This window comes from Mobula birostris, chromosome 8, assembly GCF_030028105.1.
Source record: "Mobula birostris isolate sMobBir1 chromosome 8, sMobBir1.hap1, whole genome shotgun sequence".
Lineage (NCBI taxonomy): Eukaryota > Metazoa > Chordata > Chondrichthyes > Myliobatiformes > Myliobatidae > Mobula > Mobula birostris.
Window position 1 is genome coordinate 30,628,827 of NC_092377.1, and position 23,511 is coordinate 30,652,337.

The window sequence follows — 23,511 nt, forward strand, 5'->3', positions numbered from 1 at the left end:
ACAACCAATGTGCAAAAAGCAACTGTAGAAATACAAAAAGAAAGAAAACAAATTAATAATCATTAAATATCAAGAACATGAGTCTTGAAAGTGAGTCCATAGGTTGTGAATAGTTCAGTGTTGCGATGACTGAAGTTATCCCCTCCACTTCCAACACTTCCTTAGTTTGTGAAGATTTGGCATGACATCTAAAACTTTGGCAAACTTCTGTAGATGTATGATGGAGAGTATATTACCTGATTGCATCATGGCCTGGCATGGAACACTAATTCCCTTGAATGGAAAATCCTACAAAAAGTAGTCCGGTCCATCTAGGGTAAAGCACTCCCCACCACTGAGCACATCTAAATGGAGTGCTGTCGCAGAAAAGCAGCATCCATCATCAGGGACCCCCACCATCCAGGTCATGCTCTCTGCTCACTGCTGCCATCACGAAGGTGGTACAAGGGCCTCAGGATTTAAACCACCAGGTACACTGAGTGGTGTTAACTGTTTCTGAACCTGGTTGTGTGGGTCTTGAGGCTCCTCTAACTCTTTCCTGACGGCAGCAGTGAGAAGAGAGTTTGACCTCGATGGTGGGATTCCTTGATGTTGAATTCTGCTGTTCTGTGACAGTACTCCTTGTAGATGTGCTCAATGGTAGGGAGGGCTTTATCCGTGATGGACTAGGCTGTACCTACTACTTTTTGTTGGCTTTTCTGTTCAAGGGCATTGGTGGTTCCATACCAGGCAGTGATGCAACCAATTTGTATACTCTCCAGTGCACATCTATAAAATTTTTCAAAGGTTTAGGTGACATGCTGAATCTTCACAAATGAAATAATAATGAAGAAAACAATGTGGATGAGAAAATTGAAGCAATTTTCAATCCCGTGCTAATATTAGTCAGCAAGCAGTAGGGTAATAGATAAAAAAGAATTATATGACTAAGGATAGCTTTAAAATCATACCAAATTCTGTTCCCTAACTAAAGTTTAGAAACAAGTGAACAGCCAGGAAGTTGTTAGAATACATGAGTCAAGAGGTAATATTCAATAACAAGTCGTATATTCAATATCCTGTCGTATTCAATAACAAGTAACAAATGATAGCAAGTAGCCTAATACAGCAGAAGTGAAAACAACTGCTTTAACGATTGCACAGATAAATAAAGGAAGCTGCTCTTAGGACATGAAGAGCTCTGGATTGGAAACAGTTTTAGACAGTTACTTGGGAAGGGGATGGTAGCAGGGCAGAGTTTGCATTTGGGGAAGGAAATCAATGGCTTCCTAATGTAGAGTTGAATGTCTAGTACTACATTTTGGCCAAGCTGATGAAGAATTTAGTGGAAGGGTTACAAGTGACTTAGTGTTCATGAAGAAGCTTACACTGTCTAAGAGCAGCTGAGTGATAAGCAATAAGCAGAAAACATAGGGATGGAGGAGTTGTCCTGTTACAAGTGATTCTGTAGTCACAACTGGTTAGATATGAAAGATACCATGCAAGTGCAGGCAAAAATAAGAATGCCCCATCATCTTCGCTCTATTACAATAAAAAAAAATGGAGGGTGTTTAGTGGCAGCAGGTTTTGAGGGAGTGATAATTGGATACTTGATTGAAAGGACAGAATTTCTAAAGGAGACAATATAATGCAGTTACGTTAAGGGGCTAAGAGCTGGGTGTCAATAATTGCATGAGAATAAGTGTCAAAGAGCAGGAAGTTGGGCTCTAAGACAGGTGAGCTTACACAAAAATAAGGAGAGATAAAAGGAAAACTAAAGGACAAGAGAACAAAACATTTGGCTCACTGAGTTGTGAGAAGAGAAGGAACTAAAGCAATTTAACTGCTGTATTCAATCTCAGTGACTGTGTTCAGGAAGTGAATTGTGCATCCATGGTGCTCTAAATGCAAATTCTCAATCTTAGATATATGATTAGTAGAAAATAAAGACAAAAACACGAGCAAATGAAATAAAAGATCAGATTGTGCTATCCAGAATTACAATTAGTTGTCTCTCCACATTACACTTATAAGGTCAAAATGAGAAAGCTCACTCTCCTGCCTAAATCATCCTAAACTCCAGTGACTTGGACTGAACAGTGGATATAGTTTTCTGTCAGCTTCCTGAAAGTTCTGATACTGGCGAAGTCATACCCTGGCTTTAGCAGCTATAAAGGTTATGGGTAATAATTAATAACTTTTAAATATCTCCAGAGACAGTTGAAAATATTTAAATATAAACTTCTTACAAGTAAAAATATGTAATTTAAAAATTATAAATTAAAGAAAAACAATTAAAAAAAGAATTTGCCTTCCTCATTGCCACCAAACCCTGCACTAAAATCAATAGGTCTCAGGTCACCATCTGAGCTAATGTGATAAAGGCACTGAAAAGCAAATTTTCAGAATCTAAGAGGGTTCCAAACCATCAAAGGTTTGAGACAAATACCCGACAGCACATCTGTGGAACTTACACACTTACTGTCCCATAAAAAAGTTAAAATCTAGACATTCAATTGGGAATCTGTGGCATAAGGCAGCAAGATCTAACCAACTATATTTTTATCACTCATATGCAATTTCTGGACTGTACCTTTAAAGAAGCGCCATGACCCTGTTCGTCCACAACTGCTTTCTTCAGAACTTGGTTCTGAGCTCGAAGCTGAAACATTTCCAACAGTAAAATAATTTGAATATTAGCAATAATGTCACTAAATATCAAACAGTCATAATTTTAAAACAACAAATTGTGTCGGAAACATTCAGCACACCAGGCAACAAATGTGGAAAATCAAGCTTTGAGTTCAAAACCCTTCTTGGAACTGAGGAAGAGAAACAAATTTGTAAATACTAGGGAAGTCGTGGAAGGCTTAATAAAAAAAAACAAAAACAAAGATATGAATCTTCAGAGTGGAGTTGTTTATTCAGGAACCAAATCTGTGCTAGTGGAAGAAATAGGTGAATAGGACCTGGTTGAAATCAACACAAGAGCAAAGTTTTCAGCAATCTTGAGTTTAAGAATAGTAGAATAAAGGAAAGAGTTTACTGCAATAGTCAACTGTAAGGACAATAAAGACAAGGATAAACAATTACCTTCACTAAGAATGGAGTTGCAGGAACATCTGACCTGCTATTCAATTATGCAAAAAACCTGGATTCTCTTAAGATCTTGAGCACACTGAGTGATTGAGCCTCTTTGGCTCTCTTGGGTAGAATTCCAAAGATTCAGTAATTGCTGGGGAAGTCACAAATTCTTACAGGAGATGAATAAGTAACATGCAGGTATGTGTTCTGAAGCACATGCTAAAATAAATAATATACCATTGTTCTAACTAACAAGAAACATTGAGGAAACTGAGTTTTTAGGAAGCACCAAATACCTCGGCTTTATTATTCCTAATACTTAAATTATTCAACTATCATCTAGTATTTTATTCAGGCACTTTAGAAACAAAGTCAAGAGAGATGCTGGTGACATAGAGCTGGGTATCATCAGTTTACATGTGGGAACCATTGTCGATGGGTTGTAGGTACCAACATGAGTGCAAGTGATTCTACAAATTTTATTAAAAAACAATCAAAACATTATTTTACAATAATTTCTGTACTTTGCAATAAAAGTTAGTGATCGAAAACATTTACTATTTCCCTCCACAGTTACCATCTGACTTGCTGAGTATTCGTTTTAATTTCAGATCCACAATATGTATTGCTTAAATTTCCTTCTTTCAATATATTACACCACTTTCTCAATGACATTCAAGAATTTTCTTTTTGTTTAATCTTCAACTGGTCATTTAATAACTGCATGAAACAGTCAGAGGGATGTAATACTCTCCTCCGATACTCCGCTCAAGCAACATTTAATCTTACAGATGCTTCGACAGTTGTGACTAAAATTACATTACTTATCTATACCCACACAACCTTTAACTTTTAATTAACCATGTCAAATATATTTCTAAATACCCAAATTATAAATTAGATGTATCTGAATTAACCAAATCAATACAATTAATTTTAAATTTCATTTTCAAAATCTAAACGGCAGTCAAATCAATACACACCACCTATAGATAGCAGTTAGTATCAGTGAACTTTCTTATAACATTTTAAATTAGGGGACAACTTTTAGTTTTTTTACTCTACTTGCAATTATTCTATTAACATTGTGGAACATAAAGTCTTCCATCTGCTTTACTTCATTAAGTTTGAATGCAAGGTTACCTTGCTATATATTCCCCAACCAACACCACATACTGCAAAAAAACACACTAAAACATCATGCTGACCAAAATCTTAATTCTAACAAAAATTGTTCACGAAAAGGAATTAATCATTCACTTTTAGAAATGTTACACTTCCAGCTTTTGCAATGTGCATATTTTCAAATACTTCTCAATATATCCAAAGGCTAAGTCACAACTAAAATGCAACTCAACTTCATTAAGAAAATGATTTAATTCCCAGTTATTTTTCAAAATTTTAGTGACGATTAACAAATCAATCCAACAAATATGCAAGCCCATAATTCTTTAAATGGATAATAGTGATTCATCTGCTCCAAAGTAGATCAGAACAAAAATAAATGAGCATCGTGAAAAACAACACAGGAAAACACAATGAAGCCAATCCACCAACCTTGGAATACTCCTGAGCCAGTTTCTGATACTTGGCTTGCAAATCTGCGGCCATGGTTGAAGGATAATTATAAAATGGGCGGTCACAACCTGGCTCATCACCCAAGAGTACCGGGGGGCTCTCTCCTCTCTCACTCAGATAGCGTGAATGACATCAAAGCATCTTTAGGGAGAGGACGAGATAGTGGTAGCCAACCAGCGGAGATTCAGCAAAATGATGTTTCTCAGCTTCCTCCACTTGTTCGCTACCACTGCCCCTTCGGCCCGTTCACTCTGTTCGTGGCCACTACCCCTCCGGCCCGTCCACTCCACTTTTTGATAGAACTGCGCCCTCGATTCAATCGCACTCTCAGGACAATTCTTGATTTCTTTTCACGTCGAGGCCTTTTACCCCCCAACGAATACTTCAGCTGGTTTTGTTTCCTTTGATTCGGCGTCAGGTGTAACTCAGATCCGACAGGTTTCATCAGATAGTGCTAGGGCCCACTTCAATGCTCGCACCCCAGGATTAACAATTTCCGGCTCTGCGAGCTGGTTCAAACGGCAAGGCGCAAAACACGTTGACGTAACCACGCGACTCGTCGGACGGCGTCACCACAGCAACGAGTCCGCGTGCCCGGAATTCGGTCACGTGCGTTGCAGCATTGCTCTGCACCCCACGTGACTAGGACGCTGGAGCACCAAATTGTCATGGCAACGAGCTTGTAGTCGGTAGATTGCTTCAGGATAAACACAGCGAAACTCCTGATAAAGTATTAATCACAGAACGGTTGTAAAGATCGCCAATAGTGCAAGTCTGAGAGGAGCTCGAAATAAAAATCAGGTAGGTTAAATTATAAAAAAAGAAATACTATTCAGAAATCTTGTGGTGGTGGGGGTTATAAAAGAGTTATATTTTATTGTGACCATTTGGATTGCATATATCTGTTGCTTCGTTCTATCATTTAAAAATAACTCAACACTTATTGATAGCTCGTTATAATGAATACTGATATATTAAATCACGACTTCGTTGTAGTTATGTTGTTTATTACTTTGCCTGGCGTTGCATCAGGGAGTCAGTGACATCTTAATATACAAGGCCTCGAAACATACATCCCTAATGAATTTTTTAATAATGCTGAATTCAAGTCGTTGACAAGGGCTTCCTTATAGTTTTGAAAATAATTTTTTTTTTTATATTGTCTAAGTTACTTAAGTAGTGACCTAACAAAAAAATAAAACTTGATGTGAGAGCTGGGGAGTGTGGGTGGTGGAGGGAATCAACAAAGTGCTTTGCAATTAATCTGGCAACTTCCAAAACCCATAAGCTCTACCACCAAAGTAGATAAGGGGAGCAAGTGAATGTATATACCACTATCTGTGGGATCCACTGTATATCATACAATATCCTGATTGGGAAATGTATAACCATTGTATCAACACTGGGTTAAAAATCCTGGTTCTCACCAACCAAAAGAATTGTAGGAATACTGTGACCACGATGGTGGCAGTGATTCAGGATGGTGGCTTACCACCATCACTTTAAAGGAAAATGGTTTGGGGCAAAAATTGCTAGACGTACCCACATCCCAAACCACGAATCAATAAAAAGATGAGTAGGAAAGGTGCAGAAGAATTGTATTTGTATTTATTTAATTCTTATATCCATGGAAGTAGAAAATCTTTATGTTGTGTCTCCATCACAATGTACAAGCAATAAGGAGGGAAAATGTGTAAGATTGCATACATAATCATTTTGTACACATATGTACAGTCAAGTACACAATCAGATCAATGTCTATTGATAAATCTGATGGTCTGGTGAAAGATGCTGTCCCAAAGCCTGTTGGTCCTGGCCAGTACTATTCCCCAGGTGGTAGCAGCTGAAACAGTTTGTAATTGGAGTGGCTGGAGTCCTTGATAATCTTCTGGGCTCTTTTTACACTGTAAATGTCCTGAATAGAGAAGAGTTCACATCCACAGATGCGCTGGGCTGTCCGCACCTCTCTCTGCAGTGCCCTGCAACGAGGGTAGTGCAGTTCCCATACCAGGTGATGACACAGTCAGTCAGGATGCTAAAGCATCATTCTGACTATTAACTTGGCTGAGTACTCTGCATTGTACCATTGATAACTGGAGTTTTAGACTAATGGATAGAAACCCCTAAGTATTGATGCATTATTCATTCCTTTTGTCTTCATAAATTATTAATCATCTAAATGATTTCATCTGATGTACAGTAGAATGATTATAAATTGGAGGAGATGGAGGGAAGGCTGGGTGAAAGAAAGATGTTTTGGAAAAGGATATGTTGATGTTGCATAGAAGATTAGGTGTAATGGATTTTCTGGAGAAAAATAATAGAATCAATGTTAGTACATTTTATTATATTGGAGAAATTCTATGATTGTGTAGGGGGGGTTGGATGGGAAAAGGAATAAAACAGGACCAGGAGTTTATTTGCATTATGAACAGTTTCTCGGAGTCATTTTTGGTGTACATTGAAGTATTTCAGTCCATTAATAATTTTCCTGTAACTGAGAAATAAATGGAACATGAATCTGACAAAGGGTCACGGTCTGAACTGTCGACTGTTTATTCAGTTCCATAGATGCTGCCTAATTTGCTGAGTTCCTTCAGCATTTTGTGCATGTTGCCTTGGATTTCCAGCATCTGCAGACTTTCATGTTTATGAATCTGGACTGATTTATGGGGAGATAGCCAATAGAAAAATACAGCTCCTTCATGGAAAAAAACTGGTTTAGTACAGTATTTCTAAGTGGAATATTAATTCTTATTGGGAAAAAAATAAATTGGAATCATTGTACTAGGGAAAACATTAGCTAAATATTCCTCTTAAGGAGGGATTACCATTCCTTATTGAAGATTGCTTCAGTCAAGGTTTTGCAGTGTGAGGAGCAACACCCAGAGGGAGGAATATGCTAATTAACTGGAATCGTGACTAACCTGGTGAGATGGTGATGAATCTTAGATTATTTATGTAGAAGGCAAAAGGAGTTGACATGAGCTAGTGAAAAAAATCACTGCAGGTGCTGATCATCTCAGATTAAAAACAGAAAATGTTGGAAATACTCAGCAGGTCACACTCCATCTGTGGATATATAAACAGGGTTAAAGTTTCAAGTCAAAGACTGAAACATTACTTCTCATTTTCACATTTGCTGTTTGACCTGATTGAGTGTTTCCATTATTTTTTGCTTTAATAATATTAACAGGGTTTGTATCTTGTTTTACGGGGGTTGGGTTGGCTGCTTAAATGGCCGATGCACAGGTGCATTATTGGTGTGAGTTATATGGCAATACATACTACACTTTGTTTCAAACATAGGCAGTGTTATTTTCAAGTAACATATTAATGGGGACTCCTTTACTTACCTGTACGGGTATGGTTGCAGGTTGGAAATGTAGTTAAGGGGAATTCCTTTACTTACCTGTACCAATATGGTTGCAGGCTGGAAAAGTAGTAATAGGGACTCCTTTACTTACCTGTACCAATATGGTTGCAGGCTGGAAAAGTAGTAATAAGGACTCCTTTACTTACCTGTACCAATATGGTTGCAAGTTGAAAAAGTAGCAATGTGGACTTCTTTACTTAACTGTACCAATATGGCTGCAGGTTGAAAAGTAGAGGCTCAAAATGTACTTTGCTCCATAATGACACTCAGTGGCCATAACCTGTAACTGTATTCAGACACTATCATTTTCTTATTTATTCACCATTATGGCAGACATCTTACATGGCATGTGGTATTAAAAAAACCTGGTTAGACATGATGCAGATAAATATTAGCACTTCTATAAAACATTCTACCATTGATGGAGCATTACATATGAGTTTTTAGTGCATTTTGCAATGGAACATTGCAATCCACATAGCAGCTTTATAAAGTTTAAAAACTTGAAATTAAGGCCAGTGAAGGCTATTTCACATTTCAAAAAGTACCAGTAATCTCATAGTATGTTGTTTCGGGTTTAGGTGTGCCACAATTGTCAAATGGCCATCCTAGGTTGGTCTTTGTCATCATCCTCCTGAGACACATTTGTGCTTTAAAATGATAATTTTTTTCTGTGGCATGGAACCAATATGACTAGGAAGATTGGTTCATAAATTGAGCAAACTCAAACAATACATGGTGTGGTGATAAATATACACTTAATTCCTGAGGGTGAACAGGGTAAATTGTAAGTTATACAGATGACAAATTCTTGTCTTAAGATTGGTATTGGCATATTTAGTTTAGGTAAATAATGTGCAATACATAAAATGATTTGTCATTATTTTTGGCAACTTAATATGGTTTTCAGCTTAACTGCTGAGTTAATTGCACATTAGCTTTGGTTCAATATTAGAACCCTCACTTTGGAATCAGCTAGTGGTGAATCTGAGCATCATTTCAGATCCTTGAGTGCAACTTTAAAAGTGACAGTTAACACTGTAATGACAAAGTATATAAAGTGTTATTTTACGTTTGAGACGTTAAACAGAAGTTCCATCTGACCCCAATGGTTCCTTAGCACCACTGCAAAAAGAGTAGGGGACTCCATACCAAATTCTGTCTTGAATAAATATAATTTACACAATCATTTATCTCATTGTTATTGACATCATACTGTGCATACCCATAATCTGGTAGATCATCAACTGATCTGCAAGCATACTTGAAAGAGAAAATTATTTCATTTTCTTGAATTGTCTTGATATGCTGAAAGGTGCTATTTAATTGGGGGTTCTTTCTTTCTTAATGATCTATATTATAAAAGATAAACCACTAGGTGGCATCCTAATTGCAACAGTGTACATGCATGTAGTGGAGTAGGAAGGTACAGGTTTAATCATGCATCTAATTTGAAGTCTCAGCAATAATAAAGATTAAATTGGTTGTTGTTAAAATTCACTCAGGCCCAACAGAGTGAGAAATTATGGGGGTGGATTAGTAGACAAAATTCCTTTACCATTTATTATTGTATTCTCCTTTACACTTGTGTACTGGAAATGACATTAAACAATCTTGAATCTTTACACATAGGTTTACTGAATATCTTGTAGAAATTAACCACATGTTTATTCTTTCCTTCTGTAGATTTTGCATCAGTCAGCCAGATTGACAGGCTAGCTATCTATTCCAGAGTAACATAAGAGGCCATATGTTACTGTGTTTATATGTGTTTATACTCAGAAGCAAATTACTGCACTTGCTCAAAATCTGAAATTTTCTTAAAAATTAGAAATTGCTGAAAATCAGCAGATTGACCAGAATTTTGGTTAAAGAACATTTTGAGTATCTTTCATTAGAACTAATTATGTGTTTAACTGTGTTGCCAATCTGTAAATTGGTGTGCAAAATTAAGGATTAATCAACCTAAAAGCTTAACAAAAGTCAAGAAACCAAGTCATTTTGAAGCTGGTTTACCACTTTACTAAAAACAGCCAAACATATCAATAAATATCAAATTATTAATGGATAAAGAAAAATCATCAATATTGATGGATAATAATCTGACCATATTTCCCCTCCCCTCCCAGGGTCCCAGAAGGTGTAATTTGTTTACATTTTGTCAGGAAGTTAGAGATTCATCAATTTTATTTGGGGTAATTCATAAACTAAATTGTTGCTCAGTTAGTTTCACCAGTGAAAATATCTTGAGCTCTTGACATAGAGTATATCATATGCTTCAATGATGGAAAAACATCTAAAATTTAACATAACAGAATTCATAATTTTCAGACACACTCTCTTCAGGTTAAGTGTTACTGGAGTGAGATGTAAGGGTGGCTCTCTGGCCTTTTCTCAATTCCTGAAACTGATCCAATGATAATGTGCTGTCAGAACTCTAAGTAAACACAGAACACAATTAAATGCATAACCTGACAATTGAACAATTTGCCTGCTGCTGAAAAAAAGTTCACAGCATTCGCCATTTCGCTGGCCCTACACTCATCTCTGGAACATCTGGACAGTAAAGACACCTGCATTAGACTACTGTTCATTGACTATTGTTCTACCTTCAATACTATAATTTCAAAGAAACTCATTTCCAAATTCCTTGACCTGGGATTGAACACCTCACTTTGCAACTGGATCCTTGACTTCCTGACAAAAAAAGTCAGTACGGACAGGCAACACTTCTACCATGATTATTCTCAACACTTGATGCTTCATAACGCTGCACCCTCTGCCCCTTGCTCCCTCTATACTTATGACTGCAGGACAGATTCACGTTTGCAGATGTTATCACTGCGGTGGGCTATATCACAAATAATGATGGAGTCAGAGTATAGGAAGGAGATAGACAATCTAGCAACATGGTGTCATGACAACAACCTTTCAATGTCAGCAAATCAAGAGAGTTGGATGTTGGCTTCAGAAAAGGGGTCAGTCCTCATATTCCTGTTTACATCAACAATGCTGAGGTAAGTAGGATTCAGAGCTTCAAGTTCCTTGGAGTGAACATCACCAATAGCATGACCTGATTCAACCTCGTAGGAACCATAGCCAAGAAAGCTCACTTGTGCCTCTACTTCCTCATTCCTCAGGCTGAATAAATTTGACGTGTCCCTGTTGACCCTGACCAATTTTTAATCAATGCACGTTGAAAGCATCCTATCTAGATTTATCACAGCTTGGTATGCCCATGACTGCAAGAAGCTACAGAGAGTAATGGAAACAGCTCAGCCCATGATGGAAATCAGCCTCGCCTCCATGGATTCCATCTAAACTTTTTGCTGCCTCAGGAAAACAACCACTATAATCAAGGACCCCTCCCACCTGATATTCTCTATTCTGCCCCTTACCATCAAGCAGAATACAGAAGCCTGAAAGCATGCACCATCAGGCTCAAGGACAGCTTCTAGACTAACTGCATAGTTCTCTTGTATGGTAAGATGGATTCTTGACTTCACAATCTATCTTGTTATGACCTTGTTCCTTATTGTCTACCTGCAGTGCACTTTCCCAGTAACTGTAACACTTCATTCTGTTGTTGTTTTATCTTGTACTCCCTCAATACACTGTTGTAATAAATTGATCTGTGTGAATAGTATGCAATACAAGTTTTTCCCACTGTACATCAGTACATGTGATAGCAATAAACCAATTTACTATATTTACCAAATATACAATTCATATGAATAAATTTAGGAATACATAGCCAGAAACTTGCAAACTAAAAAGGTTTATTCAGTAATTCCATATGAATGCAAGTTGTGCATCTTTGGTGAAAATAAGCATTTTTAATAACAAAGGGTAATATACATGTTTTGTGTGGTAAAATTAAATTTTTAAAACAAACTCCAACAACTTTTGCTGGAAAGAATCAGATTGGCAAAAGGTTCTGTTGAAAAAAAATTACACTGTAGGCACGAGGCAATCAGCACATATTTTCTAACACAGGAAGTCACACATTTCTTTCCCTTCCCCCATTATGCTAAAAGCAATTATTTGCTGATTAATCAAAGAAACAAACCAGTTATGTTGGCATATTAAATTTTCAGCAGGTATTTTTGGTTAGAAAGTATAATTACAGGAAGTATTGAAAAAACATTTTAAATCCTTACAATTGCTTTGTTACCTCTCTTGAGTTTCAAGTTCTCAGTCCATTTCACTACTAGTTTAGCTTAAAAGTGTTTTATTATCCTATAGCAACCCGAGCACCATTCAGGTTTACTGCATGTAACATTCAACAAAATAGAATAAAAGATATAACTCACACAATGTCAGGTCAAGCCAATGCTAGTTTGATGAATAAAATATCAATGTTTAACAAAGCCAAATGTTTTCAGATATACAGCTCTGGCAATAAGATACCATGGTAAACATTAGCTTTGCCAATTTTGTTCATTGAAATCACAGAATGCAAAATATACTGACTTTGTCCCATTGCATTTGTTCCATTGGCAATATGTTGAGAAGGGTTTTCACGATTACAAAACATCAGAAGAGGTGTCAGAACAAATCTCAGAGCATAAAAACATGCGCATTCAAGCAATTAATTCTTTAGAGACACATCCCAGACATGGCTTCTCACTTTAATGGGTAACGAGTTTTAAATTTTGAAAACCTTGGATGGAAAATTTAAAACTCTGAATCATTTCGAAGGGGAGAAAAAGGGCTCCATATTTAATACCACACACTGCAACTCAAGCTAGAATGATTGGGCTGAAAAGAGACATCATGAAAGCTATTCATGATCCTACCCAATTAGTGACCTGTTGTGCAGTTATTGGGTTATTTCTATCAGTCTCAAACTTGATATCATCTCCTTAAAGTGAAATGGCATTTGCTGTTAATTCCCACAGAAGTATATAGCAATTTGACCCGCAACCTCGCGCAAAAGCACAAATAATGAAAAAGAGATTCACTCAAGTGAGAGAATCACCTTTGTCTTCACTGCTAATTAAAATAAACACATTTAGGATCGGGAAAGAATTTTTGGCAGTCCTCTGTTTTACATGACAGCTGCTATATTCACTGTGGCTGATTTTTGTTTTTGGCCATGGCAGGCATCTGAATAGAGATGTATTTGCTACAGCAGATTGAAGGCCAACAGTACTGGTTTGGGAACAAACTAGCTCTACCCTGCATGCAAGCATGTCTGTAAATTCCCTACCAGATTGCAATCTGAACTGCATGCTGTCCCAGTCCAGTGATGCAATGTAAACATGCTGATTATGCACTCCTACAACGTGGAAGAATCAAGTTTAAAATCTTTTGTATTGTTCTTGAAATTAGTTGTAAATGTCGCCAGTTCTTGTGAAGAGAAGACGTTCTATAGTTGTTGCTCAGATGGCTAGGATGCAGCTAGTCAATGCTAAATGAACTGATTTCAGTGGGGGGGGGGAATTGCTGAAGGGATGCTGCACTAGGCTCAGCATGACTGGTCTATTGAAGGAAATCAGCTATAATTCACTTTCCTAGTTCTAAGAAGTACTATGCTACAGCAATGTATATGTTAGGTGCTGTCAGCATCAAATACCCTTGATAATACCTGTGAAACTGTATCCAAGTAATTAACAGCTTTGGAGCGTTGCTCGGGAGAAAATTGTCAAGCCAAAATTTCTGCTCCATCTACCATTGCCTCTGAAGCTATTAATTCATTGTAACTGTCCAGAAGTTATGGCCTTAGTTTCAATTGTCAAATTATCTCTTCAGATACGAATGTATGCCTGGACAAAGTAATCAGCATGGCCAGCCAGTGTCATACAATGTAAAAAGTCTATTCTGATGAGGGAAACATGCATTTGCCCAGCACCAAAACATTCTTGCCAATAAACATGTACAGAAAGTAAACATTGAGACAACAAATCAAATAATAGTTCTTTTTAATTGATAAATAGCTTGCTTAGAAGATTTCAAATTGTTCAGCGGATAACAAAGGCACATGTAAACAAACATCATCTTTACTCCTGTTGTACTAATAGCCATTTTACCTGCTATGGCAGCCATTTTAATCAATAATTATTGATTTGATGTTTTGTTTATGAACAGTATTTATTTTGTAGCTCTGTATAACCATTGTACATTAAAGAATGCAATGGTGGGGTGCTGGGAAGGTTAGGATGATGTTAAGAAAATTCATGCAGGAGGCCACATTTTGGTGTGCAATAGTCATTATATACATAGTTGTGTATTGCCAGATAAGCTGTAAATAGGTTCCACACCTAATAAACATGTGAAAAATTGTATTCAGTTATCTGATTAAATTTCAATGTGGCCCAAATCTTGGCAACAAAATGCTTACAAGATTCTTAGTAAGAAAGTCTGCTCCATGTGCATTCTATAAGCAACCAAAAGAAAATAAAGATATTGATTTCTCAACCTTTGGCAAGGAGGCACTCACAGGACAATGGTGCATTAATAAACCAGCTGATTAAGTATGTCCTATTTGTATTGACACTAAACTACTGCCAACAGATCAGAAAAGGGGGAAGACTGTGCAGGGGAGTTGTGCTGGTACAATTCATTGTACCAGTTAGCAGTGCCACATTTACATTTTTGAAAAGTTAGAAAGGAAACCATTTCATTTATTTCATTTCTAACTTTACCGAGTTCTACTGAAAGGTCATTGTCTTGAAACTATAGCACTTGTTTTTTTTTTTTGCAGCTGCCTATCCTAGATATTCTAACGTTTTAAAATATATTTGAGAAGCATAATAGAAATGCTCACTTTCCCAGGTTGAAGTTGATAATTATTTAATTCCAATTTAAAATGGATTGAGCATATACAGGAAAAAGAGAAAAATGTGAAAATAATAGTCTTTCAAATTTAGTTTCTTATTAATAAATTGCATTTTAGGACACTGTGGAAGTGGAGCATTAATTAAATAATTTGCTAAATGTTAACATAGTAAATGATATAATGTCACATTTCCTCTGTATGCGTTACAATTTTCTTAGGAGAAAATAATTGAATAAACTATCAGGGCACTTAATCTCTGTTCTGTGGCAAAAGTTGTCAAAACAGACATCAACTTGGTTCAGGAAAAAATACGGAAATTAAAATCAAGCAAATTAAATTCCAGCACACCTTAAAGTTGCCAATAGCATTTGAAGTAGTATAATGGACATATCCTACTATATTATTTGTAGAAGGAAAGTCATTGGTCATAGTACTTAATACATGAGAAAATTAGCTGTTCCATACAAGGAACTGAATATGCAGGGGAGTGCATAACTGGAGGCCGCTATTCTTGCCCAGGCTTAGCTCTACTAACCAAGGATGAATTTTTCAAACATACAATTTGCCTCCATATAGATTTCTTTGTGAAAACTAGAGACTGGTTAAGATATGCCAGTTTACCAACAGGAATTGCCTATTGCTGAGCACCTTGAATACATGGCCATCGTCATTACAATGCAACATGAAGCTATAACCTCCTTTGCAAAGGACATGTATTTTTGCTAGTCTTACAGGATTTCAGAACCATACAGAAACTACTGAAAATCTTCCAGATTGGATACTGATAAGAGAATTTTAAAAAATAAAAATAATAGAAAGGCAACTGTTCTTCAGTATTGGCAAATAGTTCTTTGTGCTATATATTACATAAAGCTGTAAGACCAACTGCAGATTAAATTTTGTGGCAGTTGCCTTTTGCTCTTTTAAATGAAGGAACCTTTTGGATTATATTTATACTACCTCCATTGACACTTCCCCAAAAAGAATCTCTTCAAATCTCCAAAATGCACAGGATCAGAAAATGTTCCAAGAAAGGATATTTACATAAAATAGCACACATTTATTTCCAGGATTAAATGCTGCAATTTCAGAAAAGATTCATGTTTATCATTTTCAACTCAATTTCTCCTAAGAGAGCCTGATGTGATGGCCCCAAAACATTCATTGATAATAAAAAGGTATAACAATGACAGTGAACTCCTGAGTGTGGAGAGAGAAAATTCTGTGATCGTTTGAAATCTCAAACAACAAAAAAATGCTGGAAATGCTCAGCATTTCTTGTATTTGTAGAGAAACACACCGAGTTACTGTCTCTGGTTGATGATCAGAGACATTATGCTGATTGGAAAATCAATGGTTTGAATTGTTAACTCATTAAAAGAGGCACATAGTGGAATTTTAATCTGGGATAAAACAAAATTAACTATTTACTTCTGGTGACTACCCACAGATGCTATCCGATTTGCTGAATGCTTCTTATGTTCTCTTTTTAAAATATTAACTTCCATATCCACAAAGAGATTCTATAATGTGGATTTAATGTCACTTTAAAATGGATTTTTAATTTCCATTCAACTTCAAGGTAAAAGAAGTTGCAGATACACTCACTGGCTCAAATTTCAGATCGGTGTAAAATCTCTTGTGCATCACTCATCTGCTTGGTACTTCTTGGTTGCTCATCTGACATGGGCAAAAGTAGAAGTTATTTGGCAGATACAGTACAGCTTCATTCAACAACACCAGTGTGGGCAGCAAAGGTAGGTTTGTCGTTGAAGGGCAAATCAAGGAAACGGGCTCTAGCAAAGTTTCGGAATAGAATACAGGGCAACAAAATCAACATATTCCGTACAATAACTACTGCTGCTCTTTGTCACATAGACTCTGACTGATCTTGAAAGGTCTCCTGTTCCACCTGACAACTACTGATCTGAATCTCAAGGTTAAGAAGTACATTCTTTAATCATACCCACGTTTATGTAGATAAGCACAGATTTATGAGATCCTCAATGAGAAACACATCAAGTTGCAGTGCACAATAGAAATGCAAGTAAGTAGGATTCAAAGTGAACAGGATGTTGAAGCAGGCTATAATATGATTCTCCTCTTTCCCCTTTTCTTTCACCCATTTGTTCCACAAAAACCAGTAACTAAATTTAAATCCTAACCCTTGGATTTAGTACTGCCAATGACAATTAAGCGTATCAGAAAGTATGGATTTACAATATTATATTTTTCTAAAAATATAATATCGCTGCTTCAGCAGTAGCACATTAACAATGCATAACAGTGCAATTTTTTTTCAAACAAGAATGGAACACTATAAAATTATCCTAACGTACATTGCTAAGTGAGCTTCCAGAGAAAGTGTCAGCAGTTCCTAGTTACCTCCCGATAACAAACAACCACAAAAAAAGTTCTGCCACTGTAAGTAGGACTGAATATTGTGAAATATTCAGACAAGATAAACATCAGACCATATCTGAACAGGGTTGCATAACTTGAGGCATGATCAACAATCCAAATAAAGGATGTTAAAATTTGCACAAAATAGTACAGTCCTAACATAGTATAAATGCTTTGCAGCAAGTTGATCTTTCATTAGTGGTTTCTTATTGTGGTGAAGATGAAAAACAATACTCATTTCAGGTATTGGTAAAGGTTAATGTACAGCTGACCAACTCTGCATCCGTTACAGTGTGGTGCAGAACAAAAAATATTTTTAAGGAGCATCATAATTAAGAAGCAAAATTAATAAGCACAACTGAATGAATTAGAAGTCTCAATTCTGGCCAGTGGATTTAGAGGAGGTCATAAATCATTCCCATAAGCATTAGAATTTTACGATTCAGTAGCATGTACCTCAACATTTTTAGTAACTTTTTAATATAAAAAACGTGGTAGTAAGATGCTTTTGTTTTGCATGCTGATTTAAATTCTAAATTACATACCATGTTGAGAGGTATAGCTTGCTTAATATGTGAAGATAATCTACCCTCTTTGTTATGATCGATATAGTAATGTCTTTCAATAGTCACTACAGAGCTGTGCTATCATACAACTCCAATATATGCATTTTCAGTTTAATATAGCCAACTGAGATTTTTGTTTGAACAATTTAAAATATACAACCAATCTTCTCCCACCAATATTTTTTGCAAATAACCAACACAGTCCAACAGAATCATGGAAGCATGACTAGGCGACGACATATTTTAAAAATGATAAACTGCATAGCATTCTCAACTTTGTTCCATTGTAAAGTGCAGCAACATCATAATCTTCATGAGTTTATTCAAATGGCCTGGACTTCAGTTACGGGATATCATGAATTGCTGTATATGGAGGAAAATTAAACCACTTTCCAACACATATAGTGCTGCATGTTGGAAAATGTTAAGTATTTTATATATTTATAAGAACTGAATTGCTGTGATATCCCACAGTCGTATGGTTAGCTGAGTTCATCTATGCATGAAGAACTGTATTTAATGATGGCTGCTCATGTCAGTGAAGTCAGCACCTTAGAACTGTTGGTACAATTCCTCATTGAAGTCAAGGGTTATTTAATTGTGGTGTGCCACTGGCAATAAATCTGTTCACTAAGAACCAAGATAAGCATATTTGGGGGAAAAAAGGGGGAAAAAAGTGAGAGATGGTTAACTTTAAGCATCTTTACCAACATGCTAGTTTTAGAAAATACTGTTTACAATCTCCGAGATGTCTAAAATATTGCAAAGCCCCATCACCCCTTTACAACCCTATTCAATTTTTCATTAAAAAATCTTCTCAGTTTGCACCCAGTTGCAGTTTTAACCAATAAAAGTTTGACCTCTTACTGTGACATGCAGACTGATTCATCGCATGTGTTGTGGACTTGCAGCAATCAGTGGGTGCTTTAGAAGTCCACATTCAAAGAATTGATACATCTAAAGAAACCGGCTTGTTTTCAGAAAAGGTGCAAACATATGGCAGTTTTTGCAGAAGAACAAACACCTCTGTCTTTGTATGGCTTTTATCTTCCATTCAAGGATTCCATTGAAGAATATTGCCACATTGACACACAATGGGGGACAAGTAAGGAGACCAGCTATTTTGCACAACATCTTTCATGTCCATTTTTTACTGGTTTACTGACTGAAGAGTCCAGCAAGATGCAGAAGTGAACCAGCAGCTTCCTTCAGTTCTTCATCAACTTCATGCTGCATTGTTCTGCAGCTATTTCCTGCTGAATGTAACACATTAGAGGCACTGGCACCTAGCAAGTTATTTGACTCATTCTCACAATCATCTGCTTCAGACTCTTCATCACTATGGAAACCTTCACTTCCATCACTTCCCTGCCGGCTAGTTTTTGGAATAAATTCATAGACTTCATCCACCGAGGAGAAGGATGAGACACTAGACCTCGATTCACTGCGAAGAGAGACGGTTCCATTTGCACTGTAATTGTGATCTTCCTTTGGATCATTGTTGATAATTGGTAAGCCAGATAGACTTTTGCCATCTTTCTGTAACGGAGAAGTTTCCACATTCTCTCTAAAATGCACAAATATAAAATATCAATGAGGGAGATTCATCTTCAGAACAGCACAAATAACCCAAAACTCTTCCTAGAATCCATTAAGAGTAAACGTGAGGGTTATCTGCACAACAATCAATGCCATTTCAGAGGAAAAAATATTTTATTGTTTTTAAATAATTGGCGTCTTACATGAATGACTGATAATCTAGGGATCAGGTTAGATGGGGATAGAGCAGAAACCTACTGGCTGTTGATGGAGTAGCAGCGTTTTTATAGTTGTTCCTACTCTACTTAATTTACTGTTTCCAACTTGTTTTGAAAACTTACTTTTACGATGAGTCGTGCCAAAGCTACTAAAAAAGAAGAGGACCCTCCTATAACTTTGGAATCTATTATGGAGACACTTCGGGAGCATAAAAATGAACTTTTGGAGGAGTTCCAGCAGGAATTCTGGCAACTCAGCGCTGAATTTAAATGAATGGATGTAAAATTGGATTCTATTCAAAAAACTTTGTGAACACGATAAACGGATAACAGAGAATGAAGACACTTTGACGATGTTAGATGCGAAGATTGATGATCTGATAAAGATCTGTGATAAACAGTCAAAGGTTAATGAAAAATTAAGACAGAAGTTTATCGATTTAAAAAAATAGAAGCAGAAGAAATAATTTATGTATTCTGGGTTTTAAAGAGTTAATAGAAGGCAATCAGTCTTCCGAATTTTTCGCAAACCTTTTGGCTAACTTATTTCCAAATATTTTAAAATCTCCACCTGAAATAGACCGAGCTCATAGATCGCCAGTACCAAGACCTCCTCCAGGAGAATGACCCCGTTCAGTGATAATTTGTTTTCATGACTTTCAAACAAAGGAACTTTTAATTCGTGAATCTCGTCTGGAAGGTATGATTGATTATGAAGGCCAGAAGATCAGAATTGTGGAGGATTTTTCGACCAAGGTGTTGAATGAATGCTTCAAGTTTAAAAAGGTTATGTTGGAATTGTACAATAAAGGTTTTAAACCCTCTCTTTGTTACGTTGCTCATCTTAGAATCATTTTGAAAAATGACTCTCAGAAATGGTTCCGTTCAACTCAAGAGATGAAGGATTTTTTAATTTCCGAATCAGTATCAGAAGTTTAACTGCTCAATAATTCCCTACATAAATCTACGTTGCATCCGCCTGATGGATTCTTTTTTTTTTAGAATCAGCAGTCTAACTGTTCATTACTTTCTTTTATGAACAATTGTTTTTTTTTACTTTTGATAAACCGTTGTTTCTAATTTTTTTTTGTACTTTTATTTCTTTGCTTAGGAAATTAAGGACTAAACATCAGAATGTTTTCATTGAGTTAATACTTTCCAAGTTGATATGCTCTGAATTTTCATAGTTCTTTTTAATATTTTATACTATATTTTTTCATGATTTTTTCATGTTTTGTTTTAATAAGTTTAATTTTGCTCTGTTTTTTGTTGTGTCTTGTTGGAATGCAGTTAGCCTTGAAAACTTTTTGGAGCTCAGCCAGTAGATTGTTTTGGGAGGGTAATGTTGGTATGTTTAGTTGTCGACTGCCCTTTGGTCGACTTCCTCTCTTTGGGTGGGGGGGTGAGTTTCTTCTTTTCTATCAGCTGTTTGGTTCTCTTAGCTTCATTTGTGGCTTGGTTACTTTATCTTAAAGCTCATTGTTTAGATTTAATATACATTCTAGCGGTTTTTATTCTAACCTCTCTTTTAAGCAATATTTAAAATGGACCATACTATTAATTTACTTAATTTTAATGTGAAAGGATTAAACCATCCTGTGAACCGTGATAAGGTATTAAGAAATTAAATGTCTCAATTTTTGTTTTCACAAGAAACGCATGTTCGTAAATGTGATAATTTGCATCTTTTCAGCCATTGGTAGGGCTTATTGTTTCATTCCTCCTTTCAGGCTAAGGCCAGGGGAGTGTCGATTCTTACAGACAATTCAGTTTCTTTCATTCAACATAATGTAGTGTCTGAAACCAATTAGCATTTTGTTATAGTGTCAGGGAAATTGGATAATAAATTAATGGTTTTTGCTAACTTGTATGCCCCGAATATAGATGATCCAGGTTTTTTTGAATGCTTTTTTTCGCTTTTACCAGATTTAAGTCTGTATTCTCTGGTTTTAGGAGGAGACTTCAACTGTTGTTTAGACCCGGTTTTAGATCGCTCATCTTTTAAATGATTGACTTTTAGTAGATCTGCCTCCTTTATCCAATCCTTTCTAATGAAATGTGATATTGTTGATGTTCGGCACTTTTTTGTATCCAACAGATAAAGAGTACTAATTTTTTTCTCATGTTCATCATACGTATTCCAGGATTGATTTTTTTTTTGTTGATAGTCAATTGATTCCATTGGTTCAATCTTGTGAATATAAAGAAATTGCTGTTTCAGATTATGCTCCTGTGTTTTTATCTTTAAATCCTCCGGGTGTCTCCCAAATAAACAGATTCTGGCGTTTTAATCCAACTCTGTTATCAGATAAGGATATCTTGAAATTTTTGGAGCGGCAAATTACTCTTTTTTTTATATAGAGAGAATATGCTAGAAGAGACTTCTGGTCTTATTTTATGAGATGCTTTTAAGGCTTATATTAGAGGATAAATTATTTCTTTTACCGCAAGTGTTAAGAAAAAAAGCTAATAAGGAGAGAATTGAATTAGCCAATCAGTTGAAACAATTACACCAAAAATATGCTTTGGTACCAGATCCTGTTTTACATAAAAGATGTATTGAAATTAAAACTAAATACGATCTGCTTTTAACTTATCCAATTGAAACTCAACTTTTAAAAGATAAAAGTCAGTTTTATGTTCATGGAGATAAAACAGGTAAACTACTGGCTAACCAATTAAAGACCTTTATAGTTAATTGCCAAATTAAAGAAATTTGTAAAGCTAATGGTGATAAAACATCTGATCATTTAGAAATAAACAATACTTTTAGAGAATTCTATTCTAAACTTTATAGTTCTGATCCTCCTAAAGATAATACTGTAATGAATAATTTCTTAGATCGATTAAACATTCCTACAGTTTCTGATGATAATCGGAAATTGCTGGATCAACCCATTTCTTATGAGGAAATTGCCAAGGTTGTTCACTCTTTGCACGCGGGAAAGGCTCCGGGTCCTGATGGATTTTCTGGAGAGTTTTATAAGGCTTTTTCCTCTTTGCTTATACCTCACTTATATTCAGTCTTTTCGGACTCTTTTTAAATTAGGTAGGTTGCCACAATCTTTTTATGAAGCCTATTTCGCTTATTCTTAAAAAGAATAAGGATCCAACTGAATGTTCTTTCTTATAGACCCATTTCCTTAATTAATGTTGATACTAAAATTTTATCTAAATTTTTGGCTCGTAGGATTGAAAAATATTTTGCCATCTATTACTTCTGATGATCAGACTGGATTTATTAAAAATCAATACTCCCACTTTAATATTTGTCGTTTATTGAATGTTATTTATTCTCCTTCTAAAGAGATATCGGAATGTGTGATATCCTTAGGTGCTGAGAAAGCCTTTGATCGGGTTGAATGGCATTATTTATTTAAATCTTTAGGAAAATTTAACTTTGGGCCCAATTTTATTCAATGGATTAAATTACTTTATCTATCTCCCTCCGCTCAGGTTCTTACTAACTCTCAGAATTCTAAACCACTTAAATTTCAACGAGGAACTAGACAAGGTTGTCCTTTGAGTCCTTTGCTTATTGATTTGGTCTTAGAACCTTTAGCTATTGCTTTCCAGGAATCTAATGATATCACTGGTATTTTAAGGAGGGGTATTACTCACAAAGTGTCGCTTTATGCTGATGACCTTTTGCTCTACATTTCTAATGTGGAGTCTTCTTTACCTTCTGTACTTTCTTTACTCTCCTGCTTTAGTCAGTTTTCAGGATATAAACTTAACTTTCATAAGAGTGAACTTTTTCTTTTGAATAATTTGGAATTAGTTAATACTAACCTTCCTTTTAAAATTGTAAGAAATCAATTTACTTATTTGGGCATAACAATTACTAGGAATTATAAACTTTTTTAAAGAATTTTTTTTTACACTTCTGAATTATGTTAAGAAGGCACTATCAAATTGGTCACCCCTCTCTTTATCGTTGATTGGCCGAATTAATTCTATTAAAATGAATATTTTGCCTAAATTTTT

The 23,511-nt window shown here is 35.9% G+C and overlaps 2 protein-coding genes across 9 annotated transcripts in view; both read right to left on the bottom strand.

The window, feature by feature from the left end:
* Positions 1 to 5,157, bottom strand: part of ppp1r21 (protein phosphatase 1, regulatory subunit 21) — an 84,799-nt gene extending 79,642 nt beyond the window's left edge. For all 3 annotated transcript variants that reach the window (XM_072264938.1, XM_072264937.1, XM_072264936.1), the window contains exons 1-2: positions 4,621 to 5,157; positions 2,573 to 2,641 (exon numbers count right to left, since the gene is read on the bottom strand). In XM_072264938.1, the coding sequence (XP_072121039.1) occupies positions 2,573 to 2,641; positions 4,621 to 4,674 (123 nt within the window). In that variant the 5' untranslated portion in view covers positions 4,675 to 5,157. The remainder of the gene's footprint in view (positions 1 to 2,572; positions 2,642 to 4,620) is intronic.
* Positions 5,158 to 11,805: 6,648 nt separating this feature from the next.
* The window catches only part of foxn2a (forkhead box N2a), a 64,086-nt gene continuing 52,380 nt past the window's right edge, over positions 11,806 to 23,511 (bottom strand). For all 6 annotated transcript variants that reach the window (XM_072264947.1, XM_072264946.1, XM_072264945.1 and 3 more), the window contains one exon: positions 11,806 to 19,334. In XM_072264947.1, coding sequence (XP_072121048.1) covers positions 18,926 to 19,334 — 409 coding nt within the window. In that variant the 3' untranslated portion in view covers positions 11,806 to 18,925. The remainder of the gene's footprint in view (positions 19,335 to 23,511) is intronic.